Here is a 21,513-nt window from a genome sequence, read left to right on the forward strand (position 1 = left end):
ATCATTACATCAAATAATGTTGACGCAATTGTTTCATTTCAAACTGTAAGTAGATCCAATCATTTTTTGATTTTGGGGGTTCTGATATTTTCTCCCCCTCACTAGAAATAATAATAATAATACATTTAATTTAGAGGCGCCTTTCAAGGCACCCAAGGTCACCTTACAGAGCATAAAGTTATCATAAATCGTTTAAAAACAAGACATTGTGGAAAATAATAATAATAAATAAATAAATAAATAAAACAAAAACAAAAACAAGACAAAACAAACACACAATGAAGAACAGGTGAGTTTTGAGTTGTGATAGCTCGATATAAGCTCCTGCAGAATAACTGGATGTCGATGTAGATCTGATTATTGTGTGTATAGAGGAGCAGGGGTCCATGGGGTTTACTGTACCGACAGCGATATTTTGTTGTTTCTCTTTCTTCTGACAAATGTTCCTTGGATAAAAGCGTGCCGCTAGATGCCCTAAATGTATATGTAAATGCATCTCAACACTTAAAATCACCAGTCATTCTCCTTCTCGAAGTAGCAGACGGAGATGAGTCGGGCGGCGCTGCCCAGAGCGAACTTGTTCTCCAGGGGCGACCACTTGACGCAGGTCGCCGCCCGGTTGATCCGGACCAGCACCAGCGTGGGCTTCCAGACCCCGTCCTTCAGGCTCCAGACGTAGGCGTTACGATCCGAGGCACACGTCACGATGCGGTTGGACTCGGGGGCCCAGTCGATTCCTGTAGAGACGGGTAGCCTTCATTAGTCTGCGTTACTGTGACTCCGTTTGAGGGTACTCCAGTATGGGTGTGAACCAGCAGAGATGTACGGCCTTACCAGTGATGCGTCCACTGTGCTCAGTCAGCTCCTGAGTCTTGTCCCATTCTTTGCCGTTCTTTTGATAAATGCATACAACATTGTTGTTGGGGCTGACCGCGAGCTCTGCACAAAAAACAAACAAACTTTCATTAAAAAAGCAAAGTTGACAATAAATACCGATCGATTCTTTGATGGTTACGTTTTTGGTCACTTCCCAACAACAAGAATGATACTTTAATGAGTTAAATGATATGAGTAGGAAATAGTTAGATACCATTTATATTGTCTCTCCATTGTGATACCAGATATATGCTCTCTTAGCACTGCAATTTGTTTCTTGGTTTATTCACAAGGTCCACATGGTGTGACAATGCATACAATACTCATATATTACCAGCCCCCCCCCCCCCACCTTCTGTACTATGTACCACTAAGTACCATTGAAAATAACCAAATAGGGTTTTCAAATTCCATTCCCTGCACTCTCACTCTATTCCCCCGCACCCTTCATGGCTACTTGAAGACAAGGGAGAGAGAAACACAACCTCAAGGTTTGAGCCCCATCTTCTAGAAACGGAATTCTTTGGTTACAGAGTTTGGAGAAAGCATAGCTAGTGTTTGCATACCTGTGTGTGTGTGTGTGTGTGTGTGTGTGTGTGTGTGTGTGTGTGTGTGTGTGTGTGTGTGTGTGTGTGTCTGTGTGTCTGTGTCTGTGTGTGTCTGTGTCTGTGTGTGTCTGTGCGTGTGTGTGTGTGCGTGTGTGTGTGTGTGTGTGTGTGTGTGTGTGTGTTTCTGTGTGTGTGTGCGTGTGCGTGTGTGTGTGTGTGTGTGAGTCTGTGTGTGTGTGTGTGTGTTTCTGTGTGCGTGTGCGTGTGTGTGTGTGTGTGTGTGTGTATGAGTCTGTGTGTGTGAGTGTGTGTGTGTGCGTGTGCGTGTGCGTGTGCGTGTGTGTCTGTGCGTGTGCGTGTGCGTGTGTGTGTGTGTGTGTGAGTCTGTGTGTGTGTGTGTGTGAGTCTGTGTGTGTGTGTGTGTGTGTGTGTGTGTGTGTGTGTGTGTGTGTGTGTGTGTGTGTGTGTGTGCGTGCGAACAGGATCTACCATAGAGGCAACCTGTTTCACCTACGCGTCTTGTCTTTGTTCCAGGCGTGGCAGGACAAGGGCTCCAGGCCGAAGCTGTACAGGGACATGTCTCAACCCGCAGAAGAATGCGGTCGAGAAGGGAGTGGCCTGCGTGGGGATCGCTGCTGATGCCTATCACAAGACAAGATCAGATAAGAGGAGACTGAGCGTCAGTTTGTTACATTGTACAAGGGTTTGTTTTTCGTTTTGTATTGACAGACGAGTTGGAACTGCGATGGTCGACTGCTTTGGAGCAATACAAAATTGTGTGTACATAATTTTAATGGAATGACCTAATTTGATGTGTATTTTAGTACTTTGGATCCTGCGTCCAAACCTCCTTTGGTCAATATTGGCTTAATTATCGTGATCTTTCTACTATGCAAACATGCCATGATTTTTGCCCCACAGCTGAGCGCCGAACGAACTTCCTAGTTTCTAAGGGAAACACATCTTGGCTAGCCGGGACCAGCCTTGTTCTCTGGATACATCCTGTCTACAATTGCAATCACCTGACCATGTAGTAACCTCATGGTGAAATATCAACAATTCAGATAGAATTCCATAAATGTATATTTTTGCATATTATGCAAGACGTACGGCTGTTCTACGCCGTTCTCTCCAGTTCACTTGCGTTCCCATTTAAACAATGAATGCTTCTGTTCTCAGGCCACCTGGTTAAGGGCTTGGGCCGCGTAATCAAGTTACGACATGGATAACAGCACTGAGCTCTGGAACAATAGCAAAACCATGGACTTTGACAACAACAACAACATTTAACAAACTCATGAGGCAAAGGAACGTTTGAAGGAGGTCATGCTCACGGTTGCCTGGAGGTGGAGGTGGAGGTTATTTTCCTGAGATCAAATCCGTGGACTCTGGGCAGTCAACACGAATGGAGCAGTGTCTGACGGAGGAGGTGAAGGAAGTGGCAGAGATTACAGCGAAGGGAGGAGTGAAGGCAGAGGGGTGTGTCTCTGAGGAGCCATGGGGGACAATAGAAATCCCTGCAAGTTAGACGTTCCCCAGCCCTCAATGGTTTATCAGTTACTTGAGTCAATATAAAATGGTGCTTTCTCATTTTTGCAGTAGTCCTACATATATAGTAGAAACTGTAATCCTATAACTATCCAATATTTCTTTTTATGAAATCTATTATATTGGAAACGTCTGGCCATAAAATAATACAGGGTTTGTTGTTGTCAAAGTATTTACCATCACTGTTATACACAAATATCGCTTACATTTAAAAATCCTCATGCATAGCTTCATTACATCATTCTGCATCAAGCAACAAGCAACTTCATAAATAAAGGCATTTGAATATAATTGGTGTGCATCCTTGTCTTCCTTTGTACCACTGTATACTATACATACTATGTATACTATGTATACTATGTTAATAGGGACCCTGGATTGGTGCTCAGAGGGTCCCCGGCTGCTGCAATGTAATGTTCTGGTGCCGGCAGATCCGGGGTCAGATAGACAGATAGTCAGTCTGAAAGCCAAAAAGGAGTCAAATATGGATATGCCTTTTGCGTTTTTCGTCTGTTTGAAGTGTGAAATTATTTTGAAATGTATTGATCTTAGGATTCTAGTTCATTTCACATAGGATAGCCTCATCCAATCAGGTCTATATTCTCGCGCAAAGCATCATGGGTAGGATATTCCATCCCTTGAATCACTCTACCACAAACGGACACTACGCAGAGCACGGAAAATCATCTCCGAGCCCACTCACCCTGCACACTATGCCTTCCAGCCACTGCCCTCTGGGGGGCGTTACAGGACGATTGCCTCCAGAACAACCCGGTTAAAAAACAGTTTCATCCCAACTGCAATAAACTTTCTTAACTCGGAACGTTAAGGATTAAGCATGGCCCTTATGTATTGTGTAGTGTGTATTTCTGTATGTATATCTGTGTTATATGTTTTGTAAGTTGGAACCTGTACCAAGCTGACAACAAATTCCACCAGCCTGGCTGTGTGGTCATTAAAATAATCAATCAATCAATCATTACCCAACAGAAGAGGAAGAAGGGCAGTGAGAGTGTGTCCGGCCGTCTGTCTGTGGTTACCTTCTAAAACCGACACAGAAACACTGAGGCACCCCCCCCCCCCCCAACCAAAACCCAGGGAGGAGGTCCCAGAATAAAATCGGAATAACATTTATTGTTTTATGTATAATTTCTGATTAATATATTATTATTCTTAAGGCACTTATGGAAGCATTATTCACTAATAAAACAAGAAATCATCGGCTGAACACACGAGAACATTCAGTTGGATCCACTGAGTTGTTTATTACAATTATGCTTCATTAACAAAAAAGACAGAAAAATAGTCCCTTACATGAACACAATAAACACGAGGACTAAAACAAAAGAAGCAGCAGACTTTACAAATCATCAACAGGTGAGCACGTATCTTTAATAACTGAACATGTTCTGCGACCGCTTGGTTCCCAACAGAACACAAAAAATCAAGATTCAGTTTAAAGTCATTTACAACATGCAACATTATCCCATAGATATCTTGGTTATTATGAATAAAACATAACATCTGCTTTAAATCAGGTCGCAAATCAGGATTATGACAAAAAATTATGATATAAGTGCCCTTAAGACTTAAACTGGTGAAGTCTGAAAATATATAAAGATTGACCATCAATAGATATTTTATGTACATTTCAAGTAATAAATGTGCTTATCTAACTATGGGAGACCTTAAAAGCCTTTTCATGGTTTATCGAGAGAGAGAGAGAGAGAGAGAGAGAGAGAGAGAGAGACAGAGAGACAGAGAGACAGAGAGACAGAGAGAGAGAGAGAGAGAGACAGAGAGACAGAGAGACAGAGAGACAGAGAGACAGAGAGAGAGAGAGAGAGAGAGAGAGAGAGAGAGAGAGAGAGAGAGAGAGAGAGAGAGAGAGAGAGACAGAGAGAGAGAGAGAGAGAGAGAGAGAGAGAGAGAGAGAGAGAGAGAGACAGAGAGACAGAGAGACAGAGAGAGAGAGAGAGAGAGAGAGAGAGAGAGACTATAACTGCCACAGAGACACTGAGTCGTCAGTCCTCTCAGTGTGTGTGTTTTTATGTAGGTTTGTTTTTGTGTGTGTGCACGTGTGTGTGTCTGTCTGTGTGTGTGTGTGTGTGTTTTTGGTGTGTGTGTGTGTGTGTGTTTCTGTGTCAGTCTGTGTGTGTGTCGGTGTGTGTTTGTATATGTGTGTGTGTGTGCGTATGTGTGCGTGTGTGTTTGTGTGTGTGCAAAGTGCCCCCCCTGCACCCTCCCCCCTCCCTCCACCCCCCCCCCTCCCCCCCTCCGCCCTCCCCCCTCCCCCCCTCCCCCCTCCACCCCTGAGGCACCCCGCAGACCCCCCCCCCCATTTCTCTACAACTGAGGGACCACCGAGACGCCCCCCAGAACCCCGGGAGGCTCCTGCTGCCCCCCGCTCTCTTTCTACAACCGACACAGAGAGGCTGAGGACCACACTAGGGACCCCCCTGGGGGGACCGCCAGACCCAGAGCCCCGGGAGGAGGTCCTCCTGGGTGAAGGAGGACCAGAAGGTGTGGATGTGTGTCAGTGTGTCTGAGGACCCTCCTCCACCTGGGGACACTCTGTAGAAGGACAGAGAGCCAGCAGGCCGGTCCAGATACACTCCTACTCTGGTGGAGCCAGCGGGGGGGAGGGGGAGGACTGTTGGTCTACCGTTGTACCAGACAGAGTAATGATCATCATAACAATCAAGACTCCAGGACTTGTTGTTCCATCCAAGCCAGCTGTCATCACCCCCTCCTCTCCTTGTGATTCCTCTGTATGTCACTCCTATCCTAACCCATCCTTCCCACTCTACCTCCCAGTAACAGCGGCCAGTCAGAGCCTCTCTACCCAACACCTGGGGCTGCCAGTCAAATCTGTCTGGGTGATCCGGATACGACTGGTCCACTCCACCCCGCGTCACCTTCCTGTTGTCCTCAGACAGAGAGAGGTCTCTGTAGGCCGTGTTGGGGTCCAGTGTGAGGTCACAGGCATCTGAGGGAGAACCAGACATGATGAGCTGCTGAACCGCTCTTCATCCTCATCATCATCATCACTAGTACTGTTCTCCTGCGCTCTGTGTACATATACATAGATATGAACACATACATACATGTACATATGTACACATTCATAGATACACACACCTCAACAATAACGTTATGAAAACATCAACAACAATATTAAGAAAACATCATTAATCAGAATCAGAAAGGATTTAATTGCCAAGAAGGGTTTTACACCAACCAGGAATTTGGCTTGGTGAGTAAGGTGCATACATTAAGACAATAACAATGAACAATGAACAAACAGTGATAGATATATAACACAATATAAACAAGCAGGGACATAAGTGATCAATTAAAAATAGGATGAATATATCAACAAACGTCTCTCCTTGGATCCAGGACTTACCAAAGACAAGCAGCTCAGCGCTGTGATTGGCCGTGCCAGCGCTGTTGCTCGCCATGCAGCAGACCGTGTTCACGCCGTACCTCCCACCTCTGACGAAGAGGAAGCCGCTCTCCACCCAGGCCTCTGATTGGTCGTCTGTGCCGTCCCTCTCCAGGGGCCTGCCGTTGTGGAGCCACTCTACTGTGGGCTCCGGCGTGCCGCCGGCGTGGCAGGTGTAGCGGGCCGTTTGGCCCACGGGCAACACGTGGGTAGAGGAGTGGAACTCTGTGATGCTGGGGGCCTCCTCCTCCTCCGTGGGCATCACTGAACCTGAAGAAACCAGGAGGAGAGGAGTGAACGTCTACAACACGGATCTAGAGATGCAGCGTCAGACACTCCCTTCACTCTCTCCTAACACCTGTCCACTAGAGGGCGACCCAGGGGATTCACACCCAGTATTCTCACCTGCCTTTTCATACATGATTGAGTAACACAGCAGTGTCTACAAAGATTACCCAGGGAGGGGAAGTCACTCCACTCCAATAGAAACCTGACCTCAGTAGACCACAATAGAAACATGACCTCAGTAGACCACAATAGAAACATGACCTCAGTAGACCACAATATAAACCTGACCTTGGTAGACCTAAGCACATCCAACAACCTTTCAACTCTTAAAGAGTGTATTTACTGTATCTACGGCACAGAGAACAGAAAGGAGGAACCGTTCTCCACTCATGAACACAAACAAAGTCTACGGACCCTCTTTGTTCCGCTCAGCCTCCAGATGATCCAGGTCTAGGACCTTCTCACAGATCCAGTGGTGCAGTCTGTTACACGGCTCTTCAGACCAGCCGTCCTCCCCTGCTACGACACAGTCTCTTGCTCCGCCGTCATCGCGTGGTTTAACGTGTCTCCAACTGAGAACCACGAGGAGGAGACAGTGGAGGTCAGTCTGTCACTCTCAGAGAAGAGATGCTGCTGAACAGAGTCTTCAGCCTTACCTTGAGGTCATGGGGGTACCATCCACCCACTTGAGGGACCCCTCTTTCTCTCGATCACTCAGTCCAATCCAGGAAGAACCCATCAATCTGCTGACAAACCTGGAAACCTGGTTCTAAAGGTAAATGCATCTGTTGTCATGACCACAAAGTACACACACACACACACACACACACACACACACACACACACACACACACACACACACACACACACACACACACACACACACACACACACACACACACACACACACACACACACACACACACACACCAGTTCTTCTCTGCTGTTGATGACCACCAGGTCTGCCTTTCTCTTCTGACAGTCTTCTCTACTGGCCCTCCAGCCCTTCTTAGTGGTAGAAACACGGTAGAGACTCTTGTCGTGAAGCATCCAGCCCTGAAGTGTCAATTCATCTGTTGAATGTAAAAGAACATCCTGAACAAACAGAGAACTGCTTATCTTACGGCCTTCGGTACGGACACACAACCCTGAGACCTGACCTTAACAGACCACACAGAAGCATGACCTTAATGGACGACAATAGAAACCTGACCTTAGTAGACCACAATATGAATCACAGAAGCAAAGGGTGTTTTTGAAATGAATGTTAACTAGAACTGCAAGCAGTTATGCAGGGGTCCAAGAAGTGTGCATTTCGCCGGCACAACGCGACAAGAAATGTGCATTTCGCAGGCACAACGCGAAGCATGTGTTCAAAACGCTACCCTGAACCTGTGGATACAAAGGATTTGACTGTGGTAGGAGTAGCGAGAAGTCAGTGTAGCGTTTTCGCGGCGAGATTTTGTCGAAGATATACAATTTCCTTGTTTATTGCGCCCCCTAATGGCTAAATATTCCGAATTATTTATCGAACGCCATTAAGGATAGCACCGACATGTGTCTAAAATTTGGACTTGATCCGATGTCTAATTTTGGTATTTTTTGAATTTTTGCGTTTCGACGTAAAACGTAGCTAATAAACCAATATTCAAAACGCTACCGTTTCGTCGTCGAAGGTCGGATCAAAAAAGTGTCCAAGGATTTCTGTGCGTGTGCATCTGAAGATGCCGTGTGCAAAGGTTGGTGTTGATTGGTCAAGAAATGTGGGAGGAGTAGCGAAAATACAGTTTTGCGGTTATCGCGATATAGCGAAAAATATTCATCGACGCAAATGGGCGTGGCCTAGGCCAAAAGATGCAGCAGACTCCAGTGCATCTGTGTGTACAAGTTTTTGGACTGTGGGAGGTTCGGTGTGGGAGTTATAGCCCCAAACGCGTATTCCTTGGTATAGCGCCACCTAGTGGCCGGCAGGTCTGGATTTTGTCGTCTGCCGTCACCTCATGGACCTGGAGCTAGTCATGCAATTTGCGTATGTGCACCATTTACGGTTTGGGCTGTGGTACCACTTCTAGCTGGGAATAATAAAAATCCTTACAAAAAACAATAGGGATCCAACCTGTTGGCTTGGACCCCTAATAATAAAAATCCTTACAAAAACAATAGGGATCCAACCTGTTGGCTTGGACCCCTAATAACAATCCTTACAAAAACAATAGGGATCCAACCTGTTGGCTTGGACCCCTAATTACAAAAACAATAGGGATCCAACCTGTTGGCTTGGACCCCTAACAAGCAGGGACATAAGTGATCAATTAAAAATAGGATGAATACATCAACAAACGTCTCTCCTTGGATCCAGGACTTACCAAAGACAAGCAGCTCAGCGCTGTGATTGGCCGTGCCAGCGCTGTTGCTCGCCACACAGCAGACCGTGTTCACGCCGTACCTCCCACCTCTGACGAAGAGGAAGCCCCTCTCCACCCAGGCCTCTGATTGGTCATCTGTGCCGTCCCTCTCCAGGGGCCTGCCGTTGTGGAGCCACTCTACTGTGGGCTCCGGCGTGCCGCCGGCGTGGCAGGTGTAGCGGGCCGTTTGGCCCACGGGCAACACGTGGGTAGAGGAGTGGAACTCTGTGATGCTGGGGGCCTCCTCCTCCTCCGTGGGCATCACTGAACCTGAAGAAACCAGGAGGAGAGGAGTGAACGTCTACAACACAGATCTAGAGATGCAGCGTCAGACACTCCCTTCACTCTCTCCTAACACCCGTCCACTAGAGGGCGATCCAGGGGATTCACACCCAGTATTCTGGCCTGCCTTTTCATACATGATTGAGTATCACAGCAGTGTCCACAAAGATTACCCAGGGAGGGGAAGTCACTCCACGAAGAGATTAACGAGTCGGGGGCGGAGCTTGTGGAGGAGAACGCAAAACCGTTCAGCAGCTCCAATAGAAACAAGAAGTGTGCATTTCGCCGGCACAACGCGACAAGAAATGTGCGTTTCGCCGACACAACGCGAAGCATGTGTTCAAAACGCTGCCCTGAACCTGTGGATACAAAGGATTTGACTGTGGTAGGAGTAGCGAGAAGTCAGTGTAGCGTTTTCGCGGCGAAATTTTGTAGAAGATATACAATTTCCTCGTTTATTGCGCCCCCTAATGGCGAAATTTTCCGAAAATAAGGTTAGCACCAACATGTGTGTAAAATTTGGACTCGATATGATGTCTAATTTTGGATTTCTTTGGATTTTTGATATTCCACGTCTAATTTAGCTAATAAACCAATATTCAAAACGCTACCGTTTCGTCGTCGAAGGTCGGATCAAAAAAGTGTTTGCATTCTTGTAAGTGTATGCATTCTTTGCGTGTGCGTCTGAAGATGCCGTGAGCAAAGTTTGGTGTTGATTGGTCAAGAAATGTGGGAGGAGTAGCGAAAATACAGTTTTGCGGTTTTCGCGATTTAGCGAAAAATATTCATAGACGCAAATGGGCGTGGCCTAGGCCAAAAGATGCAGCAGACTCCAGTGCATCTGTGTGTACAAGTTTTTGGACTGTGGGAGGTTCGGTGTGGGAGTTATAGCCCCAAACGCGTATTCCTTGGTATAGCGCCACCTAGTGACCAGCGTGTCTGGATTTTGTTATCTGAGTAGCGGTGCCAATTCTGGATCTAGTCATGCAATTGGCGCGTGTGCACCATTTACGGTTTGGGCTGTGGTTCCACTTTCAGGGGGAGGTAGAATAATAATCCTTACAAAAACAATAGGGATCCAACCTGTTGGCTTGGACCCCTAACTAGTGCAAGTGAACCCAGAAAGGGTTGACCCTTGTGACCTGACCGTAGGAGACCACAATAGAAACCTGACCTCAATACACCACAATAGAAACCTGACCTCAATAGACCACAATAGAAACCTGACCTCAGTAGACCACAATATAAACCCAAACCTTAGTAGACCTAAACAAATCCATCAACCTTTCAACTCTTAAAGAGTGTATTTACTGTATCTACTGCACAGAGAACAGAAAGGAGGAACCGTTCTCCACTCATGAACACAAACAAAGTCTACGGACCCTCTTTGTTCCGCTCAGCCTCCAGATGATCCAGGTCTAGGACCTTCTCACAGATCCAGTGGTGCAGTCTGTTACACGGCTCTTCAGACCAGCCGTCCTCCCCTGCTACGACGCAGTCTCTTGCTCCGCCGTCATCGCGTGGTTTAACGTGTCTCCAACTGAGAACCACGAGGAGGAGACAGTGGAGGTCAGTCTGTCACTCTCAGAGAAGAGATGCACAGAGTCTTCAGCCTTACCTTGAGGTCATGGGGGTACCATCCACCCACTTGTGGGTCCCCTCCTTCTCTCGATCACTCAGTCCAATCCAGGAAGAACCCATCAATCTGCTGACAAACGCCTGTTTCCAAAGGTAATAGCATCTGTTGTCATGACCACAAAGTACACACACACACACACACACACACACACACACACACACACACACACACACACACACACACACACACACACACACACACACACACACACACACACACACACACACACACACACACACACACACCAGTTCTTCTCTGCTGTTGATGACCACCAGGTCTGCCTTTCTCTTCTGACAGTCTTCTCTACTGGCCCTCCAGCCCTTCTTAGTAGTAGAAACACGGTAGAAACTCTTGTCGTGAAGCATCCAGCCCTGAAGTGTCAATTCATCTGTTGAATGTAAAAGAACATCCTGAACAAACAGAGAACTGCTTATCTTACGGCCTTCGGTACGGACACACAACCCTGAGACCTGACCTTAGCAGACCACATAGAAGCATGACCTTAATAGACGACAATAGAAACCTGACCTTAGTAGACCACAATATGAATCACAGAAGCAGAGGGTGTTTTTGAAATGAATGTTAATGACGCGATTGATTTAATAACTTGGATAAAACCCTCACCGAGTTCATCCAGTAAGTTCTCTCTCCCCTCTTTCCAGGGTGACGGTGAGTCTAGGACAGGACAGAGGAATACAGAAGATATGAGCTCTAAAACAGAACGACATCGTCTCTAAGCATCACAGGACCCACAGCCAACCAAACACAAAGTCATAATATCAATACTAATTAAAATAGCAATAACTACAGTTATCAATATCATTATTGCTATTGTTACAATAATTCATATTAGTAGGCCTAACACAAATTCTAACAAATACAATAATGATCATTATCATTGCTATCATTCCAGGATGAGCGCGCGCATTAAACGCTCAGCCTCTAGTTGTAATTAAACCCATAGCTATAATGTGGAAACCCCAGTCGATAATGTAACACATTTCTGAGCACATAATATAATAACATATTGCCTATAATGTTACAACGTATAACAATTAGGTTCAGCTATAACGTAATGAAGCAAGCATAATAAATTTCTCTTCACGTTATGAAGCAAGCATCTTTTGCCCGCCAACGGAGCTTCATGCCAATTCATTCTCAACCACGGCCGAGATAACCACCGTAGCATGTCTCTACCTGTTGTGGAAGAGGGAGGGACGGCGGAGAACCAGACGCAGTCGGTCCATAATATCGTAACGACCACGGAAGAGGCAGTGAATGAAGTATTGATCAGACAGCGATTTATTAGATACCACCGCTAAACCGTTGGAACGCGCAAGACCGGTAACCATAGCAACGCCAGTAAACAAACCCCTCGAAGCCCAATCCCTACGCGCAACGGCCGTCCGGAGGCTCACACAGCTTTTGGCCGTAATATAACACATTAAATTATATAATATTATACACTATTATATATTGAGCTCCGGGAGTGCAAACGGCAACAATCCCTTTCTCCTCCATGCTGCGGTTCACCCCGGACGGCACTGCGGGGAACGGTTGGCCGGTTGAACGCTGATTGGCTGTTACGTTACGTCCCTCAGTGGCCACGCTGTTGAAAGCTGATTGGCTGTTACGTTATGTCACTCAGTGGCCACGCTGTTGAATGCTGATTGGCTGTTACGTTACGTCCCTCAGTGGCCACGCTGTTGAACGCTGATTGGCTGTTACGTTACGTCCCTCAGTGGCCACGCTGTTGAACGCTGATTGGCTGTTACGTTACGTCCCTCAGTGGCCACGCTGTTGAATGCTGATTGGCTGTTACGTTACGTCCCTCAGTGGCCACGCTGTTGAAAGCTGATTGGCTGTTACGTTATGTCACTCAGTGGCCACGCTGTTGAATGCTGATTGGCTGTCATCACACGAATGTCGCGGCAAAGTTCAAATATTTCAACTCGAGTGAAAGGCTGCAGCCTTCACTTCGGGAAACAGCCAAAGTGTCGCATTGCAAATCCTCATGAACGCGCTCGCCGGTGCAGGGTGCTACAAATCAAATCTTGTAGCAGGATTTTTCTAGCAAAAAATCTGCCCGATTCGCGTCTCTACGTTGAATTTGTATGGAGTCATGTCGCCCCTTCGCGTTTGGTGTGGACGCACCTTCACTCGTGCGACAGGCCTGCTATTCTATAGCAGTAAGATGTTTAAAAACATAACGTCTAACCTGGGCGAGTCGCGGTGTGTGCGTGTGTGTTCTTACCTGGGCGCGTGTGTCGATGACGGAGCCGTTATGTTTGAAAACATAACGTGTTACCTGGGCGTGTGTCGCTGCGGTGTGTGCGTGTGCGTGTTAGTGGTGGATTTAATGATTCGTTTACGTGACCCCGTTCGCCTGACTCAGTTCGCCGAGAGGAGTCGTTCGTGAATCGTTCGTCAGTTTGTTCGTTCAGTCGAGTTTCCGGTTGCACTAACTCCACTGAGTCTGACTGACTCAGCTGAGAACCGTGCAATGGCGTCCATTACCTGATGCGATTTACCGCTACCGGAAACCAGGCTGAGCGAACAAACGGTTCACGAACGACTCCTCCCAGCTCAGTGGAGGAGGTGGTGGAGTCGTTCGCGAATGAGCCTAGTTTCCGGTAGCGGTGAATCGCATCAGGTAATGCACGCCATTGCGCGGTTCTCAGCTGAGTCAGTCAGACTCAGTGGAGTTAGTGCTACCGGAAACTCGTTCGTTCATTCAGTCGAGTTTCCGGTGAATCGAATGGTGAACGAGACGTCCGAACGAACGAGAGAAACGAACCGGTTCGGTTCATTCGTCCTAAAGACTCGTTCATTTGAACCGGTTTGCGAACGAACGAGCCAACAACGAGCGTGTGTGTTCTTACCTGCGCGTGTGTCGATGGCGGAGCCATTAAGGTTAAAAACGTAACCTCTTACCTGGGCGAGTGTGTCGCTGCCGTTGTATTGGCAAGCGGTGTGTGTGTGTGTGCTTTCGTGTATGTTTGTGCACAGCTGCGTATGTGTGTGGTGTGTGTGTTCGGTGTGTGTGGATGCGGTGTGTATCTGTGTACTTGCGCTGTATGTATGCGTTTGCGTGTGCTGTGTGTGTGTGAGAGCTGCAGGCTGCTTGGCACGTGCACACTGACCAACTTGAGTGACTGGTGCGACAGGCCTGCTATTATATAGAAGTAAGACTAGAGTGTCCGTGTGTGCGTTGCCTGCGCTCAACCTCTAGTTGTTTTTAAACCCATAGCTATATTATGGAAACCCCCGGTCGATATTGTATTTAATTTCTGAGCGCATAATGCAATAACATTTTACAATGTTACAACAAAATAACATTTTGGTTCACCTATAACGTAATGAAGCAAGCATGATCATCTTCTTCTTACTTTATGAAGCAAGCATAATCATTTTAAGTTCGCAGCATTTGTGTATCAGAAGATTAGACCCTGAGGGTGATTCCCACTTGATGCTTTATATGCGTTCAGACATCAGTAGAATCAAGGGGGGTGGGCCTGCAAGGGGCGGGATATGACGTACGGTCTAAGTTCGCAAGAGGCGGGATAAGTGCGGCCGCTGACACTATAGTTTGTTTTGGTTTGACCGCAGACAGCACGGAGGCAGAACGGGCAGAACTCATCGCCATCAGCTGACAGCTAAGGCAGCAACCTACCTAACTATAGTGAACTAAAGCACGGGCTTGTGTGGGGGAGGGGGAGGGGGAGGGGGAGGGGGGGGGGGGGTTGTGAGGGCAAGATTACAGATTGTACATTGGCTACCTGACGTGAGAGATGGGTTTTTTTTGTTAACAGAAGAATGCGTCATTGAGTTTAAACATCTCTTCAAGTGATCTGGCCAAGAGAGGCAGCAGTAGCCTACAGTCACACATAGCCTACACATAAAACATAAGAAAAATAAAACAACTAATACAGTCGGCAGGGGCGAGGGGGGATTTCAATATCACAAGACATTTCGGGAGGCTCAATGTGGTGGATAATGTTTAAAGAAAAATAACATTTTGCAAAAAAGTGTCTATGATGGACATAAGGCTCAGGTGGGAGAGTGTGTCGACGGCGGGGCTGTTATCAATCTTGCCGTTGTCTTGAAACATCTGCATCTGCGCGTGTGCAGTGTGTGTATGCACATGCATGTGTGTGCGTGTGTGTGTGCATGTGTGTGTGGTGTGTGTGTATGCGGTGTCCTGCGCTGCCCTTGTCTTGAAACGTCTGCATCAGCACGCCCGTGTGTGCAGTGTGTGTGCATGTGCGTGTGTGTTCGTGATCGTGCAAGTGAGTGTGGATTGTTTGTGTGTGCGTATGCTGTGTTTATGTGTGTGCATGCGGTGTATGTGTGCTAACCCTATTATTATCACTAAATCTTACAAAAACAATATTTAACATTATCATCGCTATTAATACAATCATTGATATGATTATACTGTATTGTAATTCTATTTAGGAGGATATGATTTAGACTCACTGAAGCGCAGGGAGATGAGGAGAATACTCAGCAGTCCGATGCTCACAATGACAGTGATGTGAAACCATAGGGCTGTTCAGGGGTAGGACACACACACACACACACACACACACACACACACACACACACACACACACACACACACACACACACACACACACACACACACACACACACACACACACACACACACACACACACACACACACACACACACACACACTTCGGCTAAGAAAGTTTGATAAACATAAATCTTAAATGTATTTGGAGGAAAACATACTTTTTTGGATCATTGTTTTGGACTGGATTTTTTCTTTTAAATTCTGTATAAAGGGGCACCTACCAAATCTTCTCTTCCTGATCTCCTCCCGGTCTAAAGACGTGTCCTCAGGGTCCTCAGAGAGTCCAGGGTTCGGTTCAGAGATGGTGACCATTGTTACTCTCTGACGGCTTCCACGGCGTCTGAAGTTAGCCTTCTTCTTTGCTCTACCAGCTGGAAATCAACGACACTTGTTTTCATTCTGACCAATTATCAGCGTGCACTCCGATACCATCAGTGTAAGGAAATGTTTTTCTTCTACTGCACACAGACTCACGAACGCACTCAAGCACACGGACACACAGAGTATTGTCACACTGATATATTCATACTGCGTGGCTGTCATTCACAGTCCAGACTCCCTACGGTCTGCAGAATCCCTCCCCGTCTTGAAGAAACACCTGAAGACCTCTACTGAGAACACCTCAGTAAGTGATGACTGGTACTGTGGCTCTCGTGTTTAGAGCACACTTAAGCAGAGCAAGTACTGGTCTCTAGCATACATGTTATCATTCCTTCATTATTGACATATACGCGCTCATAGTTATACAGTAATACACACAGAATCACATACGTACACACACAGTAATGGAGGGGGGACAACATGTGGCCTGCGTGTCACCAGGGTCTTTCACATCGACCCACGCAGAAAATATGAGGACATGTATTGTGGGATAATTTGAGATATGGTCATATTAATGACAAACTTTATAGAATTATGTTAAATTCATAAGTTCACCATAAGTGCAGCCATTATTAAAACACAAAATTGTTGATTCAATAAACCATTGTCAATCTAATGTTACGTTGCACTACCATTAATAATAATTCATGAAACAACTAAACTTGTGTTCTGCTCCCTAAAGTTACTCTGCACTCTGTTCCACGTATATAACGGACATATAACAGGAAACACACAACTACTTGAGATGCCTATCAATAGTCCGTAACTCATGGGCGTAATCTCACGTCTAGTAAGGTAAATACGAGCTTTTTGTCTCAAAGACACGTCGTTATTTAGGAGAATAAATCTGTCTATATGGTCACTGGTTCATCAGATCGGCCTATTTGACTTAAAACTTTTTCTAAAAGTACATTTTAAACGTATGCAGATGAAAATGCATTTTTTTTACTGTATTATTTATTTTAACTCCTCTCTAAAGGGCACCTACCAGATCCTCTCTTCCTGCGCTCCCTTCGGTCCAAAGACGCGTCCCCAGGTTCCTCAGAGAGTCCAGGGTCCGGTTTAGAGATGGTAGCCATGGTTCCTCCCTGACAGCTTCAGATACGTCTGCTCTCAGGAGTCGGCTCTGATATATCAGCTGGAAAAAACAAGTTGAATGTTTTAATTCTGAGCAGTCGTCAGCCTGCAATCTGATATCATCAGTGTCAGGAAGTGACAGTTGACACTCTTATCAGAGTGAAGACACTCTTATCAGATGTCTTCAGTTGACACACAGACTCACGCATGCAAACACAAAAAATATTATTTTATATATCAGCTATATCAACTGGAAAAAACACGTTGGATGTTTTAATTCTGAGCAGTCGTCAGCCTGCAAATCTGATATCATCAGTGTCAGGAAGTGACAATTGACACTCTTATCAGAGTGAAGACACTCTTATCAGATGTCTTCAGTTGACACACAGACTCACGGACGCATGCAAACACAAAAAATATTATTTTTCATTGAATATAAAGACACAACATACATAGGTATCAGAGACGTGTAGTGAGGCCTGTGGCTGGTGAGGCACTGACCTCTTCAGAGTCCGATTTACAAATATATGAACCCAATTGTTCTATAGTAGAAAAGGCGATTTCTCGTAGCACAGCCTCAAAGCCAGTCTTTTCGGCGGTACCACTCGGTTTGAAAAGACCGCGTTACTTTCCTTCCCGTAGTTTGAAGCAACCCGTTACACAGGCAGAGAGGAGGGCACTCCAAAGGGTCATAAAGACAGCTGAGAGGATTACTGGGACTACACTTCCCTCCATGGACTTTATTTACAGTCAGCGCTGTCGGAAAAGGGCAGTGAGAATCATTAGAGACTCCCTCCACCCAGCTCACCCTCTACTCAATAACTAACATTGTAAATACAGACTCAGACACAGTAGAGCGGACAGTGTCATCACACACACAACAAGATTCTTCAATAGCTTCTTCCCTGCAACAGTGCGACTGATGGCATTAACAGAGAACATCTGAAAAATACAATGTGCAATATTGTGTTTTATTTAAATATATACTCACCACCCTACCCCCACTTCCTACGTGCAACAACGCTGCTACATGTGGTTATACAGTATGGTTGCACTGCTGAATTCAATTTAATTTAAAATGTATATATATTTTTTAATTGTAATCACTATCTACTGTGGTGCTCTCTGAAATGCAATGCACAACATGCAATTTGTCCTTATCTCAATTTTTAAAACTTTTTATATTTTTTATTATAATTATTTATTGTGCTTCTCTCTCTCTCCATGGACCTGACACCTACGAAGTTTTTTTTTTTTTATAAATTTTTTCGACAATTAGCACGGGGTACGGTAATGGCAGACATAAAATACAGACACAAAAAATACAAAATGCAGCATTAAATTAAATAAAAAGATTATAAAGAGCACACGCACTAGTTGTTTTAATAGCTTTCCCATTTCTAGAACATAGATAGTGGATAGTGATTCAAATAAAAAAATATATATACATATTAAATTAAATGGGGGTAGGAAGTGGGGGTAGGGTGGTGAGTATATATTTAAATAAAACACAATATTGCACATTGTATGTTTCAGATGTTCTCTGTTAATGCCATCAGTCGCACTGTTGCAGGGAAGAAGCTATTGAAGAATCTTGTTGTGTGTGTGATGACACTGTCCGCTCTACTGTGTCTGAGTCTGTATTTACAATGTTAGTTATTGAGTAGAGGGTGAGCTGGGTGGAGGGAGTCTCTAATGATTCTCACTGCCCTTTTCCGACAGCGCTGACTGTAAATAAAGTCCATGGAGGGAAGTGTGGTCCCAGTAATCCTCTCAGCTGTCTTTATGACCCTTTGGAGTGCCCTCCTCTCTGCCTGTGTAACGGGTTGCTTCAAACTACGGGACAGAAAGTAACGCGGTCTTTTCAAACCGAGTGGTACCGCCGAAAAGACTGGCTGTGTGGCTGTGCTACGAGAAATCGCCTTTTCTACTACATAACAATTGGGTTCATATATTTGTAAATCTGACTCTGAAGAGGTCAGTGCCTAACCAGCCACGGGCCTCACTACACGTCTCTGATACCTATGTACGTTGTGTCTTTATATTCAATGAAAAACAATATTTTTTGTGTTTGCATGCGTCCGTGAGTCTGTGTGTCAACTGAAGACATCTGATAAGAGTGTCTTCACTCTGATAAGAGTGTCTGATGATATCAGATTTGCAGGCTGAACTCGTCGGTTTGAGAATTATGCTCCTTGATTCATCTATGGCAATTAAGTATGTTTGTTACAAACTGGAAGAGTTGTTATCTAATAATAATATATTCTACATGATCATCACCTGGCTAACTGGGAAGGGGGATTGTCTCTATTATGCGGTTATGTTTTGCTTTTTTATTTAAATAAGGACATACATTTATGTCCTTATTGTTTGCTTGATAAACCGTTTGTGTTATCACGTTGACCCTTTCTGTTAATTTTCTTTTCAAAACCGAGCACATTCTAGACCGTAGTCTAGTAGAAGGAAACTACACCGCACTAAATAAGAAAAAAACCCTCTTAAGTTTGGCAACATGGTAAGAAACCATTAAAGATAATCCAAAAAGCCAAACTGCTTCAACAGCAGCCGTTATGTCATACCATTCGTCCTGGTGATAATGATTCTCTCTGTCAGTATACTCATTTTCGCTGTTCTGCTAAATTCATGCGTTCCAAACTGTTAAGGTCTGTTAAAGGTTTAGTCACGATCAGGTGTGACTAACGAGAGAACGGAGCTCTCTGACCAGAGACCAGCCACTGATCGATTTAATTGATTTATGAATTATGATATATTGTATTGGTCTGTATCATAATACCTAAGGCAAATAGCAGCCTATAGTTTCCGTCAAATTGAATGCAGAGGCTGACATGAACGGACGAGGACATTGTCGTCATATTGTGAAAAGTAAAATCTGTTGGTAGAGACAAACCTACAGACAGCTGCGGGAAACCCTGACATGCCAAGAGATCGTCTTCACGCGTTTGAACGACGCAAGAGACACACAAAACGAGGCATCACTGAACCGCACATACCAACAAACACATCATACATGATTGGACCGTCAGTCGACCAAAGGTCTGGCCTGACCAATCGCATCCGAGGACACGCAGCTCATGTCTGGTGCGTTTCCGACAGCGGTGAGGCGCGGCGGCGGCGGGGGCTGACCTTTCTGACGTAGGAGGCGGCGTCCTCCTCGTTGTACACCTCGGCGCTGATGGCCCCGCGGCGGCGGCGCCCCCGCACCACGGGGTTCATGGGGGGGAGACCTCCTCCGAGCGGGAGTCCGAGCGGGAGCCCGAGGCCTTCTGCTGCAGCAGCATCTGCATGCTCTCCTCCTGGTGGCGCGGGCCGAGGCCCAGAGGGGAGCGCTCGGTCAGTGGGCGCTTCCATTCCCTCACTCGTTGAGGACTTTTACTGCAGCATTCAATCGTGAAACCTCGGGACTATTTAGACATATGTATGTTTTAAAGGTTACTGTAGATGGTCTGTATTTCTAAGCCATCTAAATCTGTTCTAATGGTCCCGAAAAAAAAGCTTCTAAATCAACATTTTACATGCGTAATATAATATCATTTTTGCCTGTTTCAATATCAGTTGCTAGTCAAATGGTTAATTAAAAATCCAGAAGGTTGGTGAGTCCACGAGGACACTAATATGAAGTTATCCCGCCAAATGATCAAAAACCAAAATCACAGCATACAACTGCAGCAAGTCCAATGTGAGAGCAGCACATCGGTCATTCAGACAACAGCATATAATATCCAATACGAAGGTAACCGACTTCAGAGCAGAGCAGAATGCATACGAGACTCCCAAGATGTCAGCTCATGATTGACACCTCACCTTTTCCAGTCTGTCAAAGTACTCTTTGAGGAAAGCCATTGGCCGGTCTGGCCGCGAGGTGCACAGCTGGACGATGCAGTCCTTCAGCAGCTGCTGGATGTTGTGTTTCTGCACGTACTGCTCGCACTCTCTCATACTCCTCTCTTCATCGCTGCTCATGTTGCCTGATGTCATTGTAGCCTTCTGTCCTGGCGAAGGAATGGAGACAGTGGATGTTAGGATAAAACGTTGCATTTGAACATGGTTCAATTTGAGTTGTTTATTTTGGCATCTTCAACCAATATTGACTGTATTGAATTCAGGGGCGCTGCCAGGAATTTTGGGCCCTATGAAAGATTCTAATTTTGCCCCCCCCCCTCCCCAACATCTATCGACTGTTTTGGTAAACATGGCCCAGCATCACAATAGCACTTCAGTTAGACTTTTCGTTGCCCCTTCATGGAGTATGGGTTTGTGTGACTTTAAATAAGGGTATGAACTTACTTATTAAACGTATTTCATTCAGTTAGTGACATCATGTAATTCAAGTAATAAACTAAGTATTTATAGCCTACTGTCTTTTAGGCAGCAGTCTTATACATATTGTCCAATAGCTGCT

The 21,513-nt window shown here is 45.6% G+C and overlaps 3 protein-coding genes and 1 long non-coding RNA gene across 6 annotated transcripts in view; 1 reads left to right on the forward strand and 3 right to left on the reverse strand.

The window, feature by feature from the left end:
- Positions 1 to 3,073, reverse strand: part of zgc:86896 (uncharacterized protein LOC415190 homolog) — a 5,523-nt gene extending 2,450 nt beyond the window's left edge. Inside the window, exons 1-4 of the mRNA XM_060068186.1 lie at positions 2,759 to 3,073; positions 1,939 to 2,066; positions 835 to 939; positions 514 to 737 (exon numbers count right to left, since the gene is read on the reverse strand). Of these exons, the coding sequence (XP_059924169.1) occupies positions 514 to 737; positions 835 to 939; positions 1,939 to 2,002 (393 nt within the window). The 5' untranslated portion in view covers positions 2,003 to 2,066; positions 2,759 to 3,073. The remainder of the gene's footprint in view (positions 1 to 513; positions 738 to 834; positions 940 to 1,938; positions 2,067 to 2,758) is intronic.
- A 1,139-nt stretch (positions 3,074 to 4,212) lies between these two features.
- Positions 4,213 to 17,161, reverse strand: LOC132453053 (uncharacterized). 3 transcript variants are annotated; one of them, XM_060045929.1, is made up of 13 exons: positions 17,005 to 17,161; positions 15,857 to 16,006; positions 15,514 to 15,585; positions 11,659 to 11,709; positions 11,268 to 11,422; positions 11,014 to 11,114; positions 10,778 to 10,935; positions 9,075 to 9,383; positions 7,639 to 7,781; positions 7,365 to 7,477; positions 7,123 to 7,280; positions 6,382 to 6,690; positions 4,213 to 5,961 (listed from the first exon to the last, which is right to left on the reverse strand). In XM_060045929.1, exons 1-13 carry the CDS (start codon positions 17,093 to 17,095, stop codon positions 5,420 to 5,422), a joined length of 2,352 nt encoding a protein of 783 aa, XP_059901912.1. In that variant the 5' UTR covers positions 17,096 to 17,161; the 3' UTR covers positions 4,213 to 5,419. The 3 variants fall into 3 exon arrangements, with proteins under 3 accessions (XP_059901912.1, XP_059901913.1, XP_059901914.1); XM_060045930.1 differs by having other exon boundaries at positions 11,280 to 11,422; positions 17,005 to 17,160; XM_060045931.1 differs by lacking the exons at positions 10,778 to 10,935; positions 11,014 to 11,114; positions 11,268 to 11,422; positions 11,659 to 11,709 and having other exon boundaries at positions 17,005 to 17,159.
- LOC132453062 (uncharacterized) lies at positions 6,909 to 7,651 on the forward strand. The gene is made up of 2 exons (XR_009524569.1): positions 6,909 to 7,043; positions 7,075 to 7,651. It is a non-coding gene; the product is annotated as an uncharacterized LOC132453062 (long non-coding RNA).
- Positions 17,162 to 19,892: 2,731 nt separating the features above from the next.
- On the reverse strand, positions 19,893 to 21,134 carry LOC132453058 (cAMP-dependent protein kinase type I-alpha regulatory subunit-like). Its single transcript, XM_060045939.1, is given in 3 exon segments — positions 19,893 to 20,335; positions 20,338 to 20,407; positions 20,916 to 21,134. Coding segments are annotated over 3 exon segments (396 nt in total). The 5' UTR covers positions 21,090 to 21,134; the 3' UTR covers positions 19,893 to 20,183.
- Positions 21,135 to 21,513: the final 379 nt, after the last annotated feature.

This window comes from Gadus macrocephalus, chromosome 2 (genome assembly GCF_031168955.1).
Source record: "Gadus macrocephalus chromosome 2, ASM3116895v1".
In the NCBI taxonomy this organism is placed as follows: Eukaryota; Metazoa; Chordata; class Actinopteri; order Gadiformes; family Gadidae; genus Gadus; species Gadus macrocephalus.